We start from the raw sequence: 15,027 nt of genomic DNA on the forward strand, positions 1-15,027 counted from the left end.
TGGTTGATTGAGGCTGACATGACCTCTTCCCTCTTGATGACACTCTGTTTCCTTTTGGTCCCACCAGGCATCTTTTCTGTCAGATCAGCCTGAGCCCTACCTGCCTTTCCTCTCAAGATTCTTGGAGACTCAGATGTTTGCTTCTTTCATTGACAACAAAATCATGTGTCATGACGATGATGATAAAGATCCTGTGCTCCGGGTGTTTGACTCCCGAGTAGACAAGATCAGGCTGTTGAATGTTCGGACACCTACTCTGCGCACATCCATGTACCAGAAGTGTACCACTGTGGAAGAAGCAAGTGAGGCCTCCTTGTTGCTAGCTTTCTAGCCTCTTGGATTATATCACTAACATGTCCTTATTCCTAAATATGCCAGCTTCTTTCTCTTGTTTTCTGCTTTTGCATAAGTTGTTTCCATTGCCTGCAATGCTTTCCTCTGTCTTTTTTGCCTGGCAAACTTTTTCTCATCCTTTAACACTGTGTCGGTTAAGAATGAGTCCTCCTATAAGTACTAGAGAATCTAATTAGCAGCTCATTAAATAAATGGGAGTTACTGTTCTCAAATTATCAAGAAGGGCAGAACTGGTGGTGGTTCGGCTGCTCAGCATTGTAATCAGGAAATGAAATTCTATCTTTTCACTCCAATATTCTTAACATGTTGACTTTTTATTATATTCATGCTTATTGCCTCATTGTTACAAGAGGCCTTTTATGTTCAAATTCAGGGCAAAGGGGAAAGTTGATGCCAGCTGTATTGTCCCTCTTATATCAGAAAGCAAAAGCTTTCCCAGAAATTCCCAACAACTTCTATTGACTCATAAAAGCATATTATGTGACTACCGTTAAGTGCAAGGGAGGCTATGAAAGTGAGTATTGACCTGGTATAATGTTAGCCCAAACTGTATTGAGATTCTGTTAGCAAGAAAGAAGGGGTGAGTGAGTTATGGGTAAGTAAGCTGCTAACAGAAATCCAGCTGATGTTTCTCTTTCCCTGGAGCCTTCTCTGATGCTCTCAGGCCGAGTTGATTTCTTCGCTTAGCTCTGTAGTACCTTGTTCTTGCCTCCCCTTTATAATCTCTGTTCTAAGGTATCATTATCAGGGAGCAATTTAAGATCTGAGACTGTATTTACTCATTGTCTTACTCCTAGTCCTCTGACATTGTACCTGGAACATATAGATGTTAAACGTTGTTTGCTACTTGCATGGTGGAGTACACCTTTTTGTTCATAGAGATTCTGTCTGGATCAGTTTAACTAGAGAATAGTCTCAGCCTGAGGTGTCAAACTAAGTAGTGTGCTCACTTCTGTGAGTGATATTCAGTGTCCTTGTAGCTTGTTGGTATGTTTTGTTTGTTCACTTACTAAATGTAAATACTTCGTGCCCAGTGTATGGTAAGTGCTCACCAAGTATTTACTAAATGAATGAATGAAGGTGCCAAGCATTTTTTTAGGTTTTGAAGATACAAGTGGTGACTGGCTTCCTCAACCTTATGCTTGGTTGCCTTCTGACTTTATCTTTCAGCTCATGCTCTAGGCCTTTCATTAAGATGATAGTCCCCTTGGCCAAGACTTGAGGACATGTTGCCCATGCAGGTGGAGTACTCTGACATAGTTATCTTTGCCTCCTAGAGCACATCCAGTTTCAGATTCCAGAACCCTGCCTAAGGTTTTGGTCCTGGGGAGCAAAGTGATCTCCTAAACCATCACTTTAAAGCAGGACTTCCCAATCTTTTCATGTTGTGTTATACTTGAAAATGACAATATTTATATATGGCTTTGAGAGCCCAGGTCTACCACTTAAGGCCAGGAAGCCTTGAATTTGGGCCTGCTTGGTCAGGATGCATGTCCTCTCCCCAGAGGACTCACATCCTGAAGTGTTGTCCAGGTCTACCCATTACAGCTGGTCAGGCTGGTCCCCCATAGAGCAGGGATTGCATGCCCGCACACGTGTGGCCTTAGCACTGTGTGCAGAGCTGGCCTGCCTGGGTATGTGTTTCTGTAGCCAAGAGTGTCCAGAGCAGGAGCCTGCTTTTGTAGATAGCTCTGTGGTGTCAGAGGGCTTCCCAGGTGGTGCTAGTGGTAAAGAGCCTGCCTGCTAATACAGGTGGCATAAAAGATGCAGGTTTGATCCCTGTGTCGGGAAGATCCCCTGGAGGAGGAAATGGCAACCCACTCCAGTGTTCTTGCCTGGAGAATCTCATGGACAGAGGAGCCTGGCAAGCTATAGTCCATAGAGTCACAAAGAGTCAGACACAACTGAAGCAACTTAACGTAACATTGTGGGGCTAAAGGGAGGAGTCTGCTTATACTAGAGACTGAAATGAGAGGCTGTAGTGACTTGAGACCTTCTCCTACCCAGAGGTTGAGGCAGTCAGTTCTCAGCCCATCTGTAATCCATTTGTTGAATACCAAATACTGATATGAATTACACTGGCCTCATTTGTGGCCAGGACATGAATTCTTGTGGTCTTGTTAGAATGTGGGGTTTGGGATATGGAAAGAGAGCTAACTAACCCTTATTTCTGTGACTCCTTTCAGAAAAATGAGTATCAAAGACCCTCCACGCAACTACACACTCTGTTCCCAGGAGTAATGCCATTGGTATATTCCTGAGATATGTAATCCAATAATGCTTGTTCAGGGTTCTTCCTGCTGGCTTCAGATTTCTAGCCTAGAGTAGCTCAGCTACATCATCTCATTCTGCATGGACATCTCAGTTTCTTGAATCAGTGTGATTGGAAAATGGTAAAAACATAGCTAATGGCGACTTTTTAGAGATTCTTTAAAACGTGACATTTAGAGAGGATCTTGGAAATTCTTTTTTAAAGAATGAAGTTCCACAAATTTTGGTATCTTGTGTTTTCCTTTTTATTTAGCTCAAAATACTTTATTTCCTTTTTTGATTTCCTTTTTGACTCCTGGTTTATTCAGAAATGTGTTATTTAGTTTTAAGGTATTAATGATTGTTGTTGGTCACAGGACTTAACTTTGTCTGAATCAAGTTATTTCAGATTTATTGAGACTTGTTTTATGGCCCAGAATTTGATACATTTTTTAAAGTACTGGACTTTCTTTTTCATTCTTATCCAGAGAAAGCAATTGAGCTGCGACTGGCAAAAATTGATCATACTGCGATTCACCCCCATTTACTTGACATGAAGATTGGACAAGGGAAGTATGAACCAGGCTTCTTCCCTAAGCTACAGTCTGACGTGCTTTCCACTGGGCCAGCCAGCAACAAGTGAGTCAACCCCAGAGATTCCCCACAGTGGTAATATAGTATCTGAACCTAGACTGTCATTTCCAGAAGACCTTGACTTTTGTAAAGCAAATGTGGAGAAGATACAAACTGTCCAGATTGTTCACTTGTTTAAACAAGGAAACAGGTGACAGAGCATCATCAGCTCCCTTCTCCACTGTGCAAATTGGGATAGCTCCATGTATCAGGACCTGTAAAAGGCCAGACTGCAGATGGGTTGAAATCATCTGCAAATCTCATAACTGGGCCCGCACAGCACCTAGCTAGCACTGTAAGTGGTGGAGTAGAGTAAGTGGTGGTTGAAATAATTGGAGTCTGACCTGAAACTCAGTAACTTAGCAGAATTGTTTTTTCTTCGTTAACTTTTGGAGATAAGTTTATCGAAGGCCAGGCAGAGATGAGTGAAAATAGTTTTGGATCTGTTAGTGAAGTTTCTGTAGATGTTTCAAGAGAGAGAACGTCTTGGTTCCTTGGAAAGATATCTCTTTATTGCCCAGTCACTGATCTTTAACCTGCCCTTATATCAAGGTTTGAGCTACCTCTGGTGACTTCTTGGTAGCTTCCCATTGGTCCCTAGATGTTTAAGTTTTCTCCTATAAGTTGACCTTACTTTCTTAGCAGAATATTCTTAATTGTCTGCTTTGATTCTGTCAGGTGGACAAAAAGGAATGCTCCTGCCCAGTGGAGGCGTAAAGACCGGCAGAAGCAGCACACAGAACACCTGCGTTTAGACAATGACCAGAGAGAGGTAAGACACCTTGAATGATAAGAAACGACCCTGTTACCGTGCTGTACCCTGCTTCTCTTTACGTCCTTGGTTTCTGATCTGATTCAAACATCCTTCCCACAGGGAAGGGTTAATAATGAGTGAGTTCCTGATACCTGATATGGGCCTGGCTTGTGACAAATCTAGGATGTACAGTGGTTCACAAGTGGCAGCAGCCGCTAACCACATGCATCCTCTCCCTGAGCCAGACTTGCACTTGTGTTTAGTGATGCTCCCAGTACTTGGAAGAAGGCCTTTCACTGTTGTTTCACTAGTCACTCGTGCATGATACTCACTCTCTCCCAGGTGTAGGGAGAGTGGTAGGGGTGACAGGAACATCAGGAGGTAAGATTCTACAACTTGGAAAAATTACTTTGAAAATTCTTGAGGCTTTTGTGTGTGTCTGGTATGATAGAAATTAATTTGTTAGAGTGAGATGGAGGAAAAGCTGAACTTGGGTTAATGCTGTGAATCTCTGAACATGGGGAGGAGAAGCCTTTTTTACCTATTTGTTTTCTTCATCTTAATTTAAAAGAGGTAATCTTGACTTTTTTCTCAGAGGAGCCAAGGGAATATTTTTATCAGGTGCCTGGGGATTGAGGATTCTTCAGTTGACCTGAGTCCTCATTGCTTGTAAGCAGAGTTTCTCAGCACTGCTATAACTTGTTCCCTGTAAAGTTTCTAGTTATAAACCTCAAGTTGCAGACCCTGCCTTACTGAGTTGCAGTGAAGTTGTGAAAATGGAGCTTAAGCTTCAGAAACCTATTTCAGCAACTTCTCTTTAAGAAAAGACCCTGCAGTTTGCATTTTATACAAAGTCAAGCATATTATACAAAATAAAGCATATTATTTTCATATGTGTCTAGCACCTCAGTGGATGGGAAAATATTTTGCTTTTGCTGTTTTTTAAATGAATAAATTAAAATTGCAAAGTATGGGCATGAATTTTTAACTGCTGGTTTATAGGGTACAGTTGCACTTAGTGTTTTTGTGAGGATGGCATAATGTAGGGTGTGGGTGTTATTTTTAAAGTTCTCCTCTAGGTCTTCTACCTAACCTCCATAATATTTCTTTCAGCAGGGTTTATTGAGCACGTTTTCTTGGTCAAAATCACTTAGTAAACACTTTGAAATATAAAAATAACAAGGAGATAGCCTTGTCCTCAGGGAATGCCAGTTTATTAAGGGGGCAAAGGTAGGTATGCAACTGTCTTTAGTAGAAGAGTTTTTTGAAAGAGCTGTATGGGAGGCATGCCAGTGTTTGATTATTGATTAGAGAAAATAGAGTTCCAGTCTGTCTGGGATAATCTCACACAAGACTGCTTAGAGGAACTAGCATCTGTTTTAGTCTTAAGGATGATAGGATTGCTAGGAACAGAGATGAACATTGCAAGTAGAGAAGATGGCAGGACCCAAAGTGTGGTGGTGGATTGAGTAACGGAGACTGTGGGCAGAATATTTTGGAAGCAAGAGGTACTGGAGGAAGCTAGCAAGTTAGAAAGCAGATAGCAGTAGTGCAGGTGATAGTCATTGAAGCCTAATCTTGAGGGTTGATAGTCGGGGCAGAAGGAGGGGCCAGAAACTAGAATGGACAGAACTGTACTTCTGGAATAAACATGGGCAAGAAAGAAGTTGGGTACAAATGTTGGTTGTGAAACGGGGGTACCGAGAAGGTGTCAGCGTACAGTTTATTGCATTGATGTGGGTTCTGTGTTAAAACACAGCATGTGAGGAATCACCAGCAAATTATAGAAAAGCGGAAAATGCAGTTGTTTTGAGTGTGCACTCATGCGAGATGCCGGACTGGGTGAATCACAAGCTGGAATCAAGATTGCCAGGAGAAATATCAGCAACCTCAGATATGCAAATGATACTACTATAATGGCAGAAAGTGAAGAGGCACTAAAGAGCTTCTTGATGAAAGTGAAAGAGGAGAGTGAAAAAGCTGGCTTAAAACTCAACATTTAAAAAACTAAGATCATGGTATCTGGTCCTATCACTTTATGGCAAATAGATGGGGAAAAAGTGGAAGCAGTGACAGATTTTATTTTCTTGGGCTCCCAAATCACTGCAGATGGTGATTGTAGCCATGAAATTAAAAGATGCTGACTCCTGGGAAGAAAAGCTATGACAAACCTAGATAGCATATTAAAAATCAGAGACATCACTTTGCCAACAAAGGTCTGTCTAGTCAAAGCTGTGGTTTTTCCAGTAGTAGTGTACGAATGTGAGTGTTGGACCATAAGGAAGGCTCAGTGTTGAAGAATTGATGCTTTCAAATGGTGGTGCTGGAGCAGACTCTTGAGAGTCCCTTGGACAGCTAGGAGATCAGACCAGTCAATCCTAAAGGAAGTCAGCCCTGAATATTCATTGGAAGGACTCATGCTGAAGCTCCACTGCTTTGACCACTTGATGCGAAAAGTGGACTCATTAGAAAAGACTCTGATGCTGGGAAAGATTAAAGGTAAAAGGTAAAGGGAGTGGCAGATGATGAGATGATTAGCGTCACTGACTCAGTGGGTATGAATCTGAGCAAACTCCAGGAGATAGTGAAGAACAGGGGAGCTTGGCGTGCTGCAGTCCACGGGGTCACAAAAAGTCTGAGACAACTTTACAACAGTTTAGCAAAGATGGACATCTTTGATATGAGCAGAGGGATTAAATTCCTCCCAACTTGGTGGGGAAAATGATTTTTCTCAATAGTACTCTGAGATTATAGTTGGTTTGTCCACGCATAGGAGTTTGCACACTCATACGTGTTGCAGCTGTGTGTTTTTTACCTTTTGTATCATTAAAGCCAAGATAATTCCAGCACTCAAGGAGTGCTTTACCTCAGAAAAAGAATTAATTCACCCTGTTCTCTTAGTTTTCCCTAAGATACAAGTGTTGCTTTTCAAACTTTGTCCTGAGCCTGAGAATGAGGCAGTAAGATAGTGCAGGGTGGTAGTGCCCTCTTCAGGCACCCATCTGTACTGGTTGCCTGTGATTTGTATGCATGGGCACAAAGTCTTTGATTTTTCCTTTTGCTTTAGAAGTACATCCAGGAAGCCAGGAATATGGGCAGCACCATCCGCCAGCCCAAACTGTCCAACCTCTCCCCGTCAGTGATTGCCCAGACCAACTGGAAGTTTGTGGAAGGTCTGCTGAAGGAATGCCGCAACAAGGTGAGCTGTGGACTCTTCTGAATGTGTATTTTCCTTGGCAGCCAAGGCGAGACCAAGGCTTAGCTCTGACCATTCTTCTCTTGATTTTTAAAATATTGTTAATATAATATTGAGATAGTACTAGTGTTAAGGTCCTGTTAACTTGGAATTAGATGTATTTGTGTTCCATAAAATGTAACATTGATTGAGAGCAAGCATAGTTTGCTTGATAAAAATTTAATATGTATTCTTTAAAACTGAGAGACAGTGGTAGTTTTTAATTTTAGATATCTTGTGTTACTTAAAATCATTAGTTTTAATGTAGTTAAATTGTCAACAGATTCATTTTACACATATGCAGATATTTTTGCCTCTCTAATTTACTGATAACGCTGATCTCATATGTCTACAAACAAAAGAATTCACTGAGTGCCTACTGTGTGTCAGACCAAAGTATGTTATTCAGTTTGTTTGCTGTTGGCATGTTTTTTGCCATTCTACAAGAATAGTAATTTTTTTAAAGGTACTTGATTGAGATGTAATTGATATATAAAAAATGACACACATTTATGTATACATCTTGATCATTTTTTATTTTTGGAGGTATCTATAGGTGATTTAAAAATTAAAAAAAAATTTTTAAATGGAGAATAATTGCTTTACAATATGGTTTCTGCCATATAGTAACACATATTGGCCATAGGTATACATATATCCATATGCATACACTGGTGATACCACTAGCACAATCAGGATGTCTGTCACTTCCAAAAATTTCCTTATATTCTTTTGCAGTTTTTTTTGTGTGTGTGCTTAGGCAGCATGAGATTTATCACCTTAACATATTTTAAATTGCACAACGGATCTGTTTAGTGTGGATGAATTTCACAGACATAAAGTTGAATGAAAAAGAAAAGAAAATAAACTACATTGTTAATCATTTCCTTGTTTTTCTGTAGTTTTATTGTACAAGTCAGGAAAGTGATCACTTCTAGAGTGGGAAGGTGATTGGAGAAGGCACGTAGGGTTCTTCAAAGGTATAGATGGGCATTATTGTTTTTCTTAACCTTAGGTCAAGTTAGTTTAATAGTATACACTCACATAAACACATATATGTGTATGTATATGAGATATATTTCACAATAAAAATGTTAAAAATAGGAGCACTGGAAAAGAAATATGCCAAAGTGTTAAGAGTTGTTGCTTATGCAAGGTAGAGTATGGGGTGATTTTTTCCTTGCTTAGATTTTTATATGTCACAGATTATAACACAATTAAATCTTCCTTAAGAACTTGGATTCAATATTCAAGCAGCTTTAGATTCAAAGACCAGATCTGCTACTACTTAAAATAATATCTTCTTACAGAGCTATTTGGCTTAACTGAGATAATGTTATACTTAGTACAGTGCCTGGCACATAGTAATGAAACCATTATACAGCATGGTTTTTGTTTTACAGTGAGCACATGAAAATTTTTTTACCTAAAAGTAAATTACTTCTTAACTTTTTATCCCCTTGGCAGCTACTTCAGATATATTTCTAGGATTAAATGCTTTTAAAAATTTGTTTAAAAGGTCAGTTAGGCAATGAGAATCAGAGAATGTCTGAAATGAGCATGACCAAAGGGTTTTATTCAACTCTTTTCATCTCATAAGTAAAAAAACTGAATCCTGAGTGATGAAATCACATGTCCACGGTCAGTGATTTCTGTGTTTTTATCTTCTTTAAAGAAGGCACTTTACTATGTAACCTGACCGATATGGTGAAAAGTAAATACACTCTTTACCTGTGGGTCTTCCTCTCAGCCCAACAGATGTACCTGGCAGGTGGGCACAAGCCTGTCTAGTTGAATGGGATCTGGCTAATGTGGGTGTCTAATCTTACCGACTGATTTCTTATAGACCAAGAGGATGCTGGTGGAGAAGATGGGGCGAGAGGCTGTGGAACTAGGACATGGGGAAGTGAATATCACGGGGGTGGAAGAGAACACCTTGATTGCCAGTCTTTGTGACCTACTGGAAAGGATTTGGAGTCATGGGCTACAGGTGAAACAGGTAATGAAGTCTGGCCTCTCCCTTTTGAGCAGACTGTCTTCCTGTTTTTGCATACTAGTTTCGCCACTTTTCCAGCTGGCTGGCTTTGAAGAATGTCATGTGGTGCTTGTGGAGTGAGACTTGAAATTGATTTTTTTTTTGGTACAGAAAATTGTACACCTAATAAGTGTGAGTTTTATGGTAATATGAATTATGTCTCAAAGGTTTTTTTTTTTTTTTTCAATTCAAATAGGATCATCCTGTACATAATATTTTGGAACTTGTTTTTTCTTGCCTCAGAATGTCTTCTCCATGTTCTTAACTAATTTAGGTGACAGTATAAGAGCTGAGACTATAAATCAGATAGTCCTGGGTTTAATTCCTACTTTCAGTCTGTGAAACTGAGCACGGTACCTAGCTTCTGTAACATTCTCTTTTCTCGTGTCCATGATGGAATTGTAAAAGAACATACCTCCATAGGACTTTTATGAAGATTTGAAAAGATAATTTGAGTGAAGCACTAAGTTCAGAGCCTGTTAAAACTGGGAGGTTCTCTAAAAATGTTTGGGTTATTCTTCTTCTAAAAGTTCAGTTTTAATGACTGTTTTCACTGTATACATGTGCAGTACTTAAATCAATCCTTTATTATTGGTTATCTAAGTTATTTCTGATTTATCAGTATTAAGAACAGCACTGTGATTATAAGCTTTTAAAAATGTTAGTAATTGTGTATCACATCCCTAAAATGTTGAGAGTTTTGTAGTAGAGCAGCAACACTGCTGCTAAGTCACTTCAGTTGTGTCCGATTCTGTGTGACCCCAGAGACGGCAGCCCACCAGGCTCCCCTGTCCCTGGGATTCTCCAGGCAAGAAGACTGGAGTGGGTTGCCATTTCCTTCTCCAGGGCATGAAAGTGAAAGTGAAGTCGCTCAGTCGTGTCCGACTTTTTGCGACCCCATGGACTGTAGCCTACCAGGCTCCTCCACCCATGGGATAGAGTACTGGAGTGGGTTGTCATTGCCTTCTCCTGAGCAGCAACACTATAGGCATTGAAATCAGAAAGACCTGGTTTTTAATCCTAGCTCCTCTTGATAACTTTAAGTGACTTGCAATTTCTGAGTTTCGTCTTCCTTATCTATACTACAGAGTTAATAAAACCTAGCTTTCAGGGTTGTTATGATAATTAGATATGGTTAAAAAAAAAAGTACCTGGCATGTGGTAGGTATGCAGCATATAATAACTCTTATTATGCCAGGTTCCATGTGATGGATTTATGTTTCTTTCCTTTTCTCTGTAATAAATGAGTAGACTATATATGATCATTTTATCATTTCTTTTAAGTTTAGCAAGCCTGGTTATATAGTTGAGCCCTTTCAGTTTTTAAGTAAAATATATGCTTCCCCCGCGCCACCCCCCAAACTTCTTATTCTCCATAAAAGTCTTTAGGGAATTAGTTATTAAAAAATAGTAATACCATATCATCACAGGTGTCTTAAACTTGTCCTCTGAGGCTTTGCAACCATATCCTTTAGGAATTCCCACAGCCTGGGGAATTTTGTTTGGAGCCCATTTGCTCCCCCTCTCAGTCTGGATAGACAGAGGCTACTTACTGATGAGAAACCAGTACAGAATAGTGGGAGCTTTTCAATTGAGCTTCCATTTTGTTCTGAGTTCTGATTTCGGAGCTCTAAATGTGAAGCACTGACAGTGTCACAGAGGAATTGAAGATCCGTGCCTTCTGGCAGGGTCACATGTTCAGCTGGGATTGAATACCTACAACGTGTTCTCCTTAGGCCTCCATTTTGTTAACCTTCGTTTAGACCACTTTTCTCTCCTGATGAGAAGTTCTTCAGTTATGTTTCAGTCCAGGGATTATAACCTGGTTCCCTGGTCCCCTCAATAATGTACCCAACTGTGACCAAATTCACTCTCAAAGAGTGATCGTCTCAGTCCCCTCTGGGGGCACCTTGTTGAACAACTACTTACCTGCTTAGAAAGTCAAAGAGAACTCAAACCGCAGTGTTTGCTGCTAGTCTCAGTTTGTTACCAGCTGCCTGCCTGAAAGGCTGCCAACAGCAGGTCCTCGTAAGAACCTGTGTTAACCTCACCACTCTCTTTGGCTTCTGGTGACATTTCCAAGGATATGGACTTCCTTTAGTATATTTTTCTAAGGTTTGGTTTTTTCATACTGATTTAGTAACTGCTGTCATTTCAGGACTGATAAGTGAAAAGGGGTTGTTTCTCATCTTTCATGCGTGTGACATTCTTGGAGAATCTGGTGCTATATATTGTTTGGCCACACTCCCAAATGGGTAGCTGGGCTATATTGAATCTTGAAGCCCCAGTCAGCCCCCTTGCAATCACTGAGCACCTGGGTGTCCTGGCACTGTGGCTGGAGTTGCTCTTGCCTTTAGCCCTTTGGCATCATTACATGTGAGGACTCTGGTGACCAGCTGCATTTCTGTGTCACATCCAGACAGTTGTGTTAAAGGAGGCTGCCTCCTGAGTCTGCTTAGATTTAGGGGATACAGTGATGCATAAGGCAGTCTCTGCTTTTTCAGGAGTTAATAGTGGTTTTGGTAAATGGATGGATATATGGGTTTCTAGAAGTTAAATTAACTAAATCAAAGACCATGAATATTTTGAGCTCTCATATTGTCTTTTACTTTATAGTCTTAATAAACCAGTTCGTAACAGTATAAGAGTTGTAAGTCTCATTGATTTTGTTGAACATCTGTTTTCTCAAACATTTTGTATTTCAGTGAATTTAAAAAATGGTCTTTTCTAGTTGTGTGTTTTTTACAAAACTGCCATTAAGGTTGTTGGGTTTTAAGTTGGTTAAATCTTGTAGGAAATCCAGACCTACAGAAAGTTCATGTCAACAGCTTGCTGATCTGTAGATGGGGGGTTTTTCCCATTCAAATGCTTGATTCTGCCCCCCCCCCCAATCAGATCAATTGGTGGATAAAAATAAAACAGATCTTCCATATTCTCATGGGAAAAATCTTGAGACTTAATTCCCCAAATTCATTCCCAAATGTAAAATTTTCTTCAGAAAATACAGCTTCAGAAGCTAAATGTTCTCTTCCAGAAGCTCCATTTGTATAGCATCATTATTAACAGTAATGGTTCTAATATTAGCTGTACTTAAACTTGCATCACAATACTTACTAGTTGTATGATCTTTTACAAGTTACTTAGTTGATTCTCAGTTTGTTCTTTTCTAAAGAAAATGAGGATAAATGTACCTACATTATAGGATTGTTGGAAGCATTAAATAAAATATTGTATTTTAAACTTTTAACATAGTGCTTAGTTCATAGAAAATGTCAAGACATGGTAGTTTCTGTCATTATTACTCTTGTAAAATATAGAACTAAATCACTTGTAAAATGACCATAATAAATCCTACTATTAAAATTCTACTACATTTATATTATATCTGCTATGTGAGAATATTTATCATGAATCTGAAGTAAAAGTTTTAATCCTGTAACAAGTTAACATAGAGACAAGGGTCTCTATGTACAGAAGGATGACTAGACTAAGGATACAAAGCAGTTGCTAGGTGGCCAGCTGGGCTCACTTACTTTATAGGCAAATTGCTCCCTTAACATCAGGCTTGAAAATGTTATCCAGATTTGTGTCTTGGTAAAATGCAAAATGGTAAAGTAGGAAGTCAAGAAACACCTCGAGTAACAGGCAAATTTGGCCTTGGAATACGGAATGAAGCAGGGCAAAGGCTAACAGAGTTTTGCCAAGAGAATGCACTGGTCATAGCAAACACCCTCTTCCAACAACACTAGAGAAGACTCTACACATGGACATCATCAGATGGTCAACACTGAAATCATATTGATTATATTCTTTGCAGCCAAAGATGGAGAAGCTCTATACAGTCAGCAAAAACTCAGATCATGAACTCCTTATTGCCAGATTCCAACTTAAATTGAAGAAAGTAGGGAAAACCACTAGACCATTCAGGTATGACTTAAATCCCTTACGATTATACAGTGGAAGTGACAGATAGATTTAAGGGACTCGATCTGATAGAGTGCCTGATGAACTATGGCCGGAGGTTTGTGACGTTATACAGGAGAACAGGAATCAAGACCATCCCCAAGAAAAAGAAATGCAAAAAAGCAAAATGGCTGTCTGAGGAGGCCTTACAAATAGCTGTGACAAGAAGAGAATTGAAAAGCAATGGAGAAAAGGAAAGATATACCCATTTGAATGCAGAGTTCCAGAGAATAGGAGGGAGAGAGACGAAAGCCTTTCTCAGTGATCAGTGCAAAGAAATAGAGGAAAACAACGGAATGGGAAAGACTAGAGATCTCTTCAAGAAAATTAGAGATACCAGGGGAACATTTCATGCAAAGATGGGCACAGTAAAGGGCAGAAATGGTATGGTCCTAACAGAAGCAGAAGATATTAAGAAGAGGTGGCAAGAATATACAGAAGAACTGAACAAAAAAGATCTTCATGACCCAGATAATCACGATGGTGTGATCACTTACCTAGAGCCAGACATCCTGTAATGTGAAGTCAGGTGGGCCTTAGGAAGCATCACTACGAACAAGATGAAGCTGTGAAAGTGCTGCACTCAATATGCCAGCAAATTTGAAAAACACAGCAGTGTCCACAGGACTGAAAAAGGTCAGTTTTCATTCCAGTCCCCAAAAACGGCAATGCCAAAGAATGCTCAAACTACCATACAATTGCACTCATCTCACAGCCTAGTTACGAAATGCTCAAAATTCTCCAAGCCAGGCTTCAACAATACATGAACTATGAACTTCCAGATGTTCAAGCTGGTTTTAGAAAAGGCAGAGGAACCAGAGATCAAATTGCCAACATCCGCTGGATCATCAAAAAAACAAGAGAGTTCCAGAAAAACATCTATTTCTGCTTTATTTGACTATGCCAAAGCTTTCGACCACAAACTGTGGAAAATTCTTCAGGAGATGGGAATACCAGACCATCTGACCTGCCTCTTGAGAAACCTGTATGCAGGTCAGGAAGCAACAGTTAGAACTGGACATGGAACAACAAACTGGTTCCAAATAGGAAAAGGAGTATGTCAAGGCTGTATATTGTCACCCTGTTTATTTAACTAATATGCAGAAGTACATCATGAGAAACGCTGGGCTGAATGAAGCACAAGCTGGAATCAAGATTGCCAGGAGAAATATCAATAACCTCAGATATGCAGATGACACCACTCTTACAGCAGAAAGTGAAGAAGAAATAAAGAGCCTCTTGATGGATAAGAAAGAGGAGAGTGAAAAAGTTGGCTTAAAGCTCAACATTCAGAAAATGAAGATCATAGCATCTGGTCCCATCACTTCATTGCAAACAGATGGAGAAACAGTGGAAACAGTGGCAGACGTTATTTTTTGGGGCTCGAGAATCACTGCAGATGGTGACTGCAACCATGAAATTAAAAGACACTTACTCCTTGGAAGGAAAGTTATGACCAACCTAGACAGCATGCTAAAAAGCAGAGACACTACTTTGCTAACAAAGGTCCATCTAGTCAAAGCTTTGGTTTTTCCAGTAGTCATGTATGGATGTGAGAGTTGGACTATAAAGAAAGCTGAGTGCCGAAGAATTGATACTTTTGAACTGTGATGTTGGAGAAGACTCTTGAGAGACCCTCGGACAGCAGGAAGATAAAATCTGTCAATCCTAAAAGAAATCAACCTTGAATATTCATTGGAAGGACTAATGCTGAAGCTGAGGCACCAATACTTTGGCCACCTGATGCAAAGAGCTGACTCATTGGAAAAGACCCTGATGCTGGGAAAGATTGAGGACAGGAGG

At 39.9% G+C, this 15,027-nt stretch overlaps 1 protein-coding gene across 1 annotated transcript in view; it reads left to right on the top strand.

The window, feature by feature from the left end:
• The window catches only part of DENND5A (DENN domain containing 5A), a 49,939-nt gene that overhangs the window by 19,591 nt on the left and 15,321 nt on the right, over nucleotides 1–15,027 (top strand). The window contains exons 6-10 of the mRNA XM_068989167.1: nucleotides 68–302; nucleotides 3,093–3,243; nucleotides 3,916–4,009; nucleotides 7,059–7,190; nucleotides 9,073–9,225. Of these exons, the coding sequence (XP_068845268.1) occupies nucleotides 68–302; nucleotides 3,093–3,243; nucleotides 3,916–4,009; nucleotides 7,059–7,190; nucleotides 9,073–9,225 (765 nt within the window). The remainder of the gene's footprint in view (nucleotides 1–67; nucleotides 303–3,092; nucleotides 3,244–3,915; nucleotides 4,010–7,058; nucleotides 7,191–9,072; nucleotides 9,226–15,027) is intronic.

Source organism: Capricornis sumatraensis, chromosome 16 (genome assembly GCF_032405125.1).
Source record: "Capricornis sumatraensis isolate serow.1 chromosome 16, serow.2, whole genome shotgun sequence".
In the NCBI taxonomy this organism is placed as follows: Eukaryota; Metazoa; Chordata; class Mammalia; order Artiodactyla; family Bovidae; genus Capricornis; species Capricornis sumatraensis.